Source organism: Empidonax traillii, unplaced genomic scaffold, assembly GCF_003031625.1.
Source record: "Empidonax traillii isolate 1590-97213 ecotype Southwest subspecies unplaced genomic scaffold, ASM303162v1 scaffold286:size1162393, whole genome shotgun sequence".
Lineage (NCBI taxonomy): Eukaryota > Metazoa > Chordata > Aves > Passeriformes > Tyrannidae > Empidonax > Empidonax traillii.
In genome coordinates this window covers 530,104-540,488 of record NW_020955479.1, presented here as the reverse complement: position 1 = coordinate 540,488, position 10,385 = coordinate 530,104, and the positions used below count along the sequence as shown (strand labels likewise).

Genomic DNA, 10,385 nt, shown 5'->3' with positions numbered 1-10,385 from the left:
GGAGCAGGACCCTCCAAATCCTGCCTGGACCACGGACTGGGAGCGCTGGAGACACTGGGACAAGGGAGGAGACAGAGGGTCTCACCACTGCTGCCAGAGACAGGAATTCCTGGCCCCACCTCAAGCACTCAGGCCAACACTGAGCCTTGATCCAAATGCTGGCGGCAGGACGGTGCCCAGGAAATAAAAAAACCTCTTCCTGTGCTGGGCATGTCTGAATTTACACATTCCACATGGACTAACGTACACTCTGGCTCAGGGATGGCCAGGAGATAAGGATGCTGGTCCGTGGCTGGGAGGCAGAGCCCAGCTATGAGGACTGTCAGGGTCCTTCAGCTTTCCATATCTCATCAAACCTCATCCCAGCAAACCCTCTGGAATCTACTCAGACTTCCCAGGATCACCCTGGAGAGCTGGCACGTGCCCACACGGAGTCAAGGCCAGCTCTTTTCCAACAGTGCCCACGTTATCACCGAGGAAGGACCTTCCCGTGCCCAGCGCACACAACCCCAACAACAAGACAGAACTGGCAGCAGGGCCTGCCTTGTCATCGTGGTGTTTTCCTCCTCGTGCCAAGATTATCCCTTGAAACACAGCACATAATTCCCAGTTAACAAAGCCATACACAACTGCCGTGGCTACTGAGGTGAGTGAGTGAGATGCCCGAACAGGACAATAATGTCAAAACAAAATATAACAAAATAATAATATTTTAATCTTATGTAAACACACGGACACAGAACAATGTCAAAATATGTTAAAATATCTTGGACGGCAATAATAGAAAATGGGATTTTTCTTCATGTTTAGGAGTGAAAAGAATGGTATTGGGAAGTAATAACAAAAATATTAGTAGAGCAAAGTCTACTTGCTCAGTAAGCGAGCTCAGCATGGAGTCAAACATATCAAAAGCATAAGTCTGTAATAAAATAATGATAAAAAAATAATGGAAGGAAGATACAACAAAAACCATGCTGGCACGAGCAATGAATATGTTTTCATGAACTTCATGAAAATTTCTGTGCTAACAAAAGAGCCAGTAATCTTTGCATTTTAATTTACAAGAGCCAAATCTTCAAACCTATTCAAAGCAGTCCATTTGGCAATCAAAGAGATTCCACCGTTTCAGCAGACACCTGAAAAGGAAGAGATTCTTGTTAGTTATATCTTATTATTTTTAATCTAAAATCACAACAGGCTGAAAGCAGGGTTGGTTCCTGTGGACAGCGGGCCTGGATCTTTATATTTATCTAACAAAGTTACCTATAATGGGCTTTACTACCAAGGATCTATGACATTTTCGGTTTCCAACTAGCTTTAGCTCACTCCTGGTAACAAATAGTTTAGGATTAATATTTTCAGACGACTTTCACACTTCCAACATTTCCACAGTTGTTTAAAGAGCTTACAAATGTTCACGGTATTTTTACAAGAAAACCCTCGTGTGAGATATGAAATATCATCAAAGCCTACAAATACAATAAAGATGGAGTGGCTTTCCTAGGAAGTTTCCTTGTACTCACCTCTCCACGTGAATCACTCACTCTAAAGGCACAGCAAGGCTTTTTATGGCTGCAGCCCTTGCCATAATTTATATTGGAGGGTGTAAACGTCGGGGGAAAAAAAAAAAAAGCTCGGGCTCGTGGAGATCCGGCACTTTGAAGATGTGATCTGCAATATTATGCATTGCATCATTGTTTTCTATCTTGAAAGGGGGTGGCATCACCGCAGAGCTGCAGCTGTGCTCTGAGCCACTGCCTCATCCCCAACGTGGAGGCAAAGCCCAGACTTGCAGTGCACCTGCAAGTTCTCTAATCTTGCTCTAATAGTCCTGACTAAGCACTTGGAAAAAAAAAAAAAATTGCTCAGATGCTTGTTTACTGAAAATAAGGATCTCTTGAAACTGCAACCCTGTTGGAGTGTTTTAATTAAGCCGTGGAAACTTCAAGAAGTGGGATCCACAGGTGTGAAATGGTGCAAATGGATCAAAGATAATCCCATACTTTTTGGTGGGTCAGGCGTTCGGGTCTTCCTGGAGGATTCTTTTCTGCAGAAAACTTACCTGTAAAATACATTCCCACATGAAAATATGACACAAAACTCCAGAGAATATATTTGCTCTCCTTCCATAAAATGTGGGGTTTTTTTCTGGTCCTCTCCTGCCTAAATAAAATCCAGTAGCTGCATAAGAGAACTAATACTTGATAGAAGACTGTTCTCAGGGCTTCCCTGGTGCTGCTCCAGCTGCCCATTCTCCACTCCTTTAGGAACAGAGTCAAACCAGTTGTTAAACCCAGCTGGTGTTACCATATGGGTTATGCAAGGGCTTGGGAGCTCCAGTTCTCCTCTCAGCTCCCACGTGATTCCAGTTCTCTGATCCCTGCCCTTTTGCTCTTGTGATGAAGGTACTCACCTGTTCTCCAAGTGTGGGAAAATGGATGTTGATTAATGCACTGCATCCACTGCTGGACATCCCCCCAAGAGCAGACAATCAGGCAGCCTCCTTTATATTTAGCAACATTTGCAGAAAACTTCACCCAAGCCTCGAGTATTTTCTTTTTTCCCCCCCTCTCCCTGTTTATTTTTATCCCTTGCTCGGTGCTCTTTACCCAGCCTATCCTCTTCATCCTCCTCCAACAATAAATAATCCTGACAGGTGCAGAGATTCCACTGCCCTTCTTGTCTGATGTTTTTCAAAGAGGAATTTCAGCAATTTTCAAAGAGCAGGACACCTGTGCTTCAGAGAGGGCCCAGCTCCCCGAGTGGTCTGCGACGACAGCAAACACAGCCAGCAGCCAGGAATTTCTGGGAGAGCACCCAGGTTTTAATGTGTGGAGTTGCTTTTACCTCCTTTGAAATGCTGTTGCTGCTCTGACAGGAGCCCTGCAGGTGGATATCGGATTCTACCTATTTTTTTTTTTTAATTTTTTTTTTTTTAAACTCATTAAAAGGTGTGGTATTCTTGCATTAGCTCTGAGTAGTGCTTCCTACCAGGCAGTGCTAATAGTCTTTTTTTAAGAGTCTTTAAAAATAGCTTTTTACTATCAACTGGAAATAGATTTGGCCCACTAGACCCTTAACTCTTTATTTCCCACAGCTTATTTAAATGAGAGAGAGCATCACTTCCAGCAGGGATCCCTTGAGGGGGAAGCAGAGTGTTTACAACCAAAGTGTTGAAGTTGTGTCGCCACTTGCACAGATAAATGTGAGTTTCCACTATGAAAATTTCCTACTTCCATTGCAGGTGGCCTTTGCCAGGGCAAGTGTCTCATGCAGAGCAAAAAATGCTGTGGAATAACCCTTATGCATTGCAAAGAGAAAAAAAACAAAGGGGAGGAAAACTCCCTAATACATTAAATTACCAAAGATCTCCACAAGGAGAGATTGCATAGGAAAAGCAAATGGAGAGTTTATAGATCAACGATTTCTTGAATGGTCCTGAAAATTGGTATAAGGCGTGTGCTGGTGTCCAGCCCAAACTTGTACTGTGTGTCCTCAGGGCTTCTGCTCTTCCCACAGCTCCTGGCAGCTCTGAGTCACCAGCTCTGCTCTGCCTTTCTCCCAGTCCTTCCCTTCAGCCAGGACAGATCCCAGCTCCTGCTCCTTCCCAACACACTGACATGCACAGTCCTGCACCGGCCATATGTGAGCACTGACAGTGTTTTCCTTGGATTCCCATTATCCCCCAGCTATGACCACCCTTCTTTATTGCTATTTATCCTTCTCCATGTGAGCTCAGGCAATGATGACATTTTGTTTTCCTCCAGCTCCCAGCACACTGAGCAGAAAAAAGCACCAAATAACTTCTGTGGGAACCATGTGCAAGAAACACACCCGATTAATCAGCTGTTCCCTATTTCCAGTGACATTTGGATATTCCTATTAGCCAATTTAATGGTCGATTGCATATAAATCACATTGATTCTGCATTACTCTAGAAGAGCTTGTGGTTTGCAATATTAAAGACAAAACATTACAGATGTCTATTAGAGCCTCTTTAGAGAGGAAAATGCAGAAATACCACAGTGAACATTTGGGCTAATATCTTATAAGAAATACAATTTTCTTTATTATAGAGGCTGCAGAGAAAATAAAATTTTTTCTAATCCTCTTCTGCACCCTTTATAGGCAACACTTAAGTGATTCCTGCAGGAGAAGCAGGGTAAGGAGGATGAAAGTTAACTGTGTGCTATATTTGAAAGGTTGAGATATAAACCCCTAATACTGAACATCACACAATTTTTCCTGGTAAAAATCTGGGATAAGATATAAGATGGTAGCCCTCAAGGTGAGGAAACTGGAGGAGAAAAGCCTTCTGAAAAATGACTGAGTGAGAACCATGTGAGTGCTGCCATGTTTTGGTTTGGAGACTCACTCAGTATTTTTGGCCAGATTTTACATGGTCATAATTTCCTGTCTAGAACAGATGGCTTTTATCCAGTCCAGAAAGTTGCAGGACAATAATAAGAATTTACCTGAGATTTTAAAGATAAAATGGTGTCTTCAAGTTCCTTTTTTGAGGCTGCTGGCATCAGCCCTTTAAGGATTTTTTCATATTCTTCTCGTACATTAATCAACTGTAAGAGAACAAAAATAAAATTATATCTAAGTGGCTACTCTTAGATGCTGGAAAGTAACTTTTTTTTTGCTTCTTTTGCCTAAAAAGGAGTCCAAGTAAACACAGAACTGTGCTATCAAGGGAGAGGAAGGAGAGAGAAGAAAGAACAGCCAAGACCCCTAAGGAGCAAAAGAGGTAAAATAGACAAAGAAAGGAAAAAGAAAACGTAAGAATAAAAATATACAGAGAGGAAAAAAATAATGAAAAAGAAACAGGAAGGCATTACTTGGGACATGGCCTGAAGAAGCAACAATTATTCTTAAATCCATTTTAATTAAGCATTTATAGAGACATACAATTTGCAAACTGATAGAAGTTTTCTTTTTGTCTTTGGTATCCAAACCAGGCCACTGGAGAGATGTTTGTCCCTTGCTCCCTTAGACAAGGTGAATTCCTGTTTCCTAGCAATATTTTACGAAACTTCTCAACTTCCAGGGGCCTTTAAGGATTTATTTATTTGTTTTTTTTTAAAAGTCACCATACAACTATTTTTCCTTGCACTTCATGGTGGCCCTGGGACTTTCAACAAACAGGTTTGAGCATCTTAGACCTGTTACAAGGCCAGATGTTCACCCCAAAACGAGGAGGTGTGAACAGGAGGACATTTTAGTTCAAGAGATGCTGAGTAAACAGTGTCACGTGAAGAGAGATCAGCTGGAAGGGTTCTGCTTTGTGTCCCTCCAGTGAGGTTGGATTTTGCTGAGTCTTGACCCAGGATGAGTCCAGAGAGCCTGGCTCAGGTCAGTCCATCACACAGGACACTCTCACACCCTCTGTTAGTCCTGGGCTGGATCAGGGCCTCACATCTGTACTTAACTCCCAATAGGATTAACTGCTTAATTCAAATTAAGCAAGGACTTAGGTGTTTCTCTGGATTAGCAGCTGAATATGTAAATAAAGGATCAAAGGGACTCAATATCAGATTAACTCATAAAACACCTCTAAACTTTCAAACTGAACCTTTTTTTTTTTTTCCTCTTTTCCCCCAATAGTTTACACACCCACGCCATTTGGGACTAACTTTTAGCTCCCAAATCGCCAAAATCTACCATTGCAACCACAACCCAAAACCTCAGCCAGCCTTAAAGCTGGAGAAGGCAGGAATTCCAAAGCCAAGCTCCAGCCTGGAAGGAGCAGCACACGCTCCCACACGTGAGAACCCAACTCAGAGTTCACCCCCAGCCACCCCCTCGTGCCAAAATCTGCATTATGCACTGTGCAATCATCAATACAAAAGGGATAAAAACAATCCTGATGAAACGTTAGGAAAATTCTCCCCTGAGTCATCCCCCCTCCACGAGCAGAGAAATGGCCAAACCTTTATGCAAATGGGCAATTAGAGGCTTTCCTTGGGAACTGGGAGGAAGTGATGCCACTATGCAAATCCAAGGGAAGGGGGGGGAAATATAAAAAAAAAAAAAAAAAAGAGGTGAGACAGGGAACCTTGTTTGAACTCTGCTTGTTCATAAGCCAGCGATCAAAATTTATGCTTTTGAAAGCTACACCAATAAATTTATGCTACTATTTCTATCAAGGCTTCCAAAGTAATGCCGAGGTGCTCTGCCAGGATAAATATTTTCTGAGCCAACAGCCCGTTTGGGTGGGGACCTTGATAGAGCAGAAACATATATTTCAGTTGATTCAACGTGTTCCATTTATTCTTGGTGAGACAAGACCAGAAACAGGCAGCCTGAGCAGCAAAATGCTTTTATTCCCTAAATTTGGAACAATAAAGATCTATTTCATGGGCAAGAGGACCTACATGATCACCTGGCCAATATGCAGATGCAACAGAAATTTTAATACAGCCCTGTGAGGGAAATAAGAATGTTCTAATTGTGCAACAGTTTTCTTGAAACCAGGTCACTGCTTTTAATAAGTTTAATCTGTAATTGTCCTTTTAACACGTGCTTTCACAATGCTGGTAAGGTTTGCTATTAACTCTGCAAAGCAGCAAGGGATCATTCCCTTCTGACAAAGGTGTTTCTTGGAAAGCCAGGAAGAAAACACAGAGATGTATTATGGAGTCAGCTGAAAGTGGAGAAAGAAAATGAGAAGCAAGCCCTGGTAGGTGCAGCACAGCTCAGGCTCATTCCTTACTCTGGTTCAGAGAGAAGACACTTTTTTTTTTTTGTTTTTTATTTGCAGTGAAACCTGTCCCTTTGGATACAACCCCAATTTGTCTGAGAAGACAAGATGTGGCAGTTTTAGCTGTGCTCACTGGTAATTGCATCACAACAAGATGGAAATAAGTTCCCAGCTGTTTCCTGCCATGTTATGGTGAACAACCTGCTGGTATTGTTGGCTAAAGTTGCTATCAGGGTTTATTGACCCAAGAGATTAAAACAGTGCATGGCAAAAGTCTAAATCACTTCTTATAACTCCAAGGGGGCTGATGGATGCTCATTTTAATGGTGGAAGGTTTTTATTTTTTAGCACTTATTTTTGACCAATGAAAGCTATGTCTGCAGGGATTTTTTTTTTTTTTTTTTTGCCTTAAAGGCTTTTTTTGTTTTTTTATAGCCTCAAGCTGCCTCCCTAGGATCCACAAATACTCTGTCTCCTCTTGCACTCTTGAGGGATGTTTAAAATTGCAATTCTTCAGCCCTCAGGAGGGCTTCAGTCTGCTGGATGAGGATGGCTCTATTTCATTTACTGTTGTGCTCATTTTTCTTCAGCCCTGAGAAAGCTTCTTTTTTCTTTTTCTTTTTTTTTTTTTTTAAATTCATTTTGGTGAATTGATTTAATCCATGAACCCCCAGGAAGGTTTTATAGCTTTTAATATTAAGCTGCCACACTGGCCTTTGTTTATTCAGGTTGGTGGCTAACATATGAGGTTTAGAGTTTTGCCATCAATCATCTTTGGTGTCGGCAGGAAAAAGGGAAAGCTGAAGCTGCCACAAGTAGCTCATGTGGGCTCAGTCACATGATAAAATAGGAAAAAAAGAAGAGACAAATAGTCCCACGGTTATACAAAGTGATGCCAAAAGCAGGGGAGTTGACAATTCACAGACTACCAGTTCAGGTAGTTGGGCACTGACCATTCTCAAAGACATAAAAAGTTGGTTTTGATGCCCAGAAGAGAAATACCCAAACCTGGCCTTTCCAAACCAAGCAGTCAGGCCTGGCCCAAAGCTTATCAACAGAATGACAGAATTGTTTAGGCTGGAAAAAGCCTTTAGCCCGACCATCAACCCAACACTGCCAAGGCCACCACCAAACCCTGCCCCTCGGCACCACATCCACACACATCTTAAATCCCTCCAGGGATGGTGGCAGGGACTTCCTTGGGCACTAGTGCAAGATGAGTTTTAATTTTACCACTTTAGGAGCTCTTTAGGTGGCACAGTTTAGTTTGGCAGCCGCTCATCGTCTCTGAAAGCCTCAGAGGGATTTTTGTGGGGCTGGGTGAGAAGCAGGCGGGAGCACCGATGAGGAACAAGCCCCACTGACACCTTCCTTCCTTTTTGAAACAAACGACTTAAGCACCACCAGGAGAAACGCAGCATCTTCAAGATGACCAGCTGCATTTTAGCCCATGTGCTGAAAACAGCCTGCAAGGCAGAGGATGTTCTGGGTCTCTCCCATGCTCTGCACCAGATCCCACTGAGGTTCCCAACAGCCAGATCTTCCCTCCTTACATCCAAGAGGTCTGTGATGCTGAGTTCATCACCCAGAACACACTGGCCCTGCTGCAAAATATCTGTCTCATTTAAAAAAAAAAAAAAAATTAAAAAATTCAAAAGCCCCAAACAAATGGAATCTTCTCCAGATTTCCCAGCTGTAAATTACTTTATCTGAACCAGAGGAGCATAAGGAAACTGCAAAAGAAACTCTGAAGCAAACACTGCCAAAGCAAATGAAGGGAACACAGAAGAGTTGTTCAAGTTCCTTTAAAAAAAATAAATCTTGTCTTGAAGGGCATGAACACATTGTGTTTATGTCAGATAAGAATCAAAAGGCAGTTCACTTAACTAGGGTGTTGTGGGTTTTTTAGTTATCTTGATTTCTGCCTGTTTGTAATATTTATGAAGGGTAATAATTCCACATGTGCCAGGAAATACTAGGATAGTGACCAAAAGGCATAATTAGGATCATTTAATTGTTATCAAATTTTCTCCATGTTTCAGGGTGAGTAAGATGAGAAAAGTAATTTCCTGTCTCTCTCAAGTCCCTTCCTGCATTGTTTAAACAATTGCATGTTATAATGCTGTTTAAAAGAGAAAACTCCTTAAAAAGGTTATGCATCTGTTCTGCAACACACACGAATGAAGACATGAAAGATCTGCTGTAATAAATCTGAAAACAGGTTGGGGTACCACAAAGGTAAAAAATAACCCCTTCAGCCTTAGGCAAATCATTTAATCTCAGAATAAAGTCTCCTCCTTCTAAATGAAGGTAATGATAATAATAATATAGATCAGCTTCATTCAGGTGCTGTGAACACTGCTGAAGGAATCTTCTGAGAGCACTTTGAAAAGGGCAAGCGAAGGACAAATCACTACAATGCCATCCCAGTTAAAAAAAAAAAAAAACAAACAACCCAACCCTAATCAACAACAGCACCAAAAAAACAAAAACAACAAAAAAAATCCCAAAACAAAAATGCAAAGAATGATTAATCACTGCTCGTTTTTGTCCTCCCTAATTGCAGGGACTCCTCCTTTGCTTTTCAGCACTCCTGAAGTCTAAATGAGCACAGCTCCACTCCCCCAAAACCTCTGTGGGTCCAGATGTGCCCCTTCCTCCCTCAGCCAGCCTGGGACACTCTGGGCAATGTCTAAAACCCAGGAACCAAACCAGCCAAAATGGGCAATTTCCTTAAAATTTCAGATTTCTCCGGATTCTGCTGTAAGAGAAAACTTAACTGGAGCTTGAAATCTTCTGAAAACAATTCTTCCTAATGAGGGATTCAATGATGTATCAACTGGTTCAGTGAAGATCAAGGCCTGAACATTTGTCTTTTCAGAAAATAATCCAACACGAGGATCTGCTGCTTCTCAGGCCACATCCTCCCTCCTTCCAGGCAGTGGGAACTTCGGCTCTTACTGTGCAAAGGACGCTGAAATATGGCTCCTCCAGATTTGGAGAAACAAGAATGCAATTTGATACAAATGTTCTCAAGTTCTTAAGCAAAGTAATGAACGCCATAAATCCCACGAGTTTGGCTCAGCTGAAAACAGTAACCGAGCAAGATCAGCTGAGCAAAGTCATTTTGTCAAGTGGAACACCATGTTGTTCTCCGCTGAGGAAATACTGCTGGAGCACCTCCCCTGTCCTGACAGTTTCAATAAAACATAAATTGGTGGCATAGACATCCTCTTTGTTTGTCTGTCTTGAGCTAGTAAAGCATCTGAGCCTCCAGAACATTTTTGCCTTGTTGTTTTACTAACCCAGGGGACCTCCAGCCCTGCCGAGCTCCGAGCTCCAAGTCCTTTTTCTTTTTTTTTTTCTTTCCCCCAAACCTGCATCCAAGTGGCCTCGTTACTTCTGTGGATTGTATTTCGATATCTTTCTTTTCTTAACCAAGATCTCCCACCTGGAAAATCCTCTGTTTGTAGTTAAGCAATCTGAGTCCATATAATTCATAGCTGCAAAGGAAGGGAAGGCAGGCAAAGCTTCTTGAAAAAAAAAAAAACCACCCAAAAAAAAACCACCAGTGGGCTGCATATGACAAGAACAGGATTCTTGGGATTAGGCAAGTTGGAGAGGAATAAAAGCTTTCACTGTCAACACCATCGAACAACCAGGAATGTTGTGGCTAAAA

General features: G+C 42.1%; 1 protein-coding gene across 3 annotated transcripts in view; it reads right to left on the bottom strand.

Moving 5' to 3' along the window:
* Positions 1–694: 694 nt before the first annotated feature.
* CEP112 (centrosomal protein 112) overlaps positions 695–10,385 on the bottom strand; it is a 150,020-nt gene continuing 140,329 nt past the window's right edge. For 2 of the 3 annotated variants that reach the window (XM_027890379.1, XM_027890381.1), the window contains 3 exons: positions 4,476–4,577; positions 2,004–2,062; positions 695–1,138 (listed from right to left, as the gene is read on the bottom strand). In XM_027890379.1, the coding sequence (XP_027746180.1) occupies positions 2,015–2,062; positions 4,476–4,577 (150 nt within the window). In that variant the 3' untranslated portion in view covers positions 695–1,138; positions 2,004–2,014. The remainder of the gene's footprint in view (positions 1,139–2,003; positions 2,063–4,475; positions 4,578–10,385) is intronic. The other variant, XM_027890380.1, reaches the window with a different exon arrangement.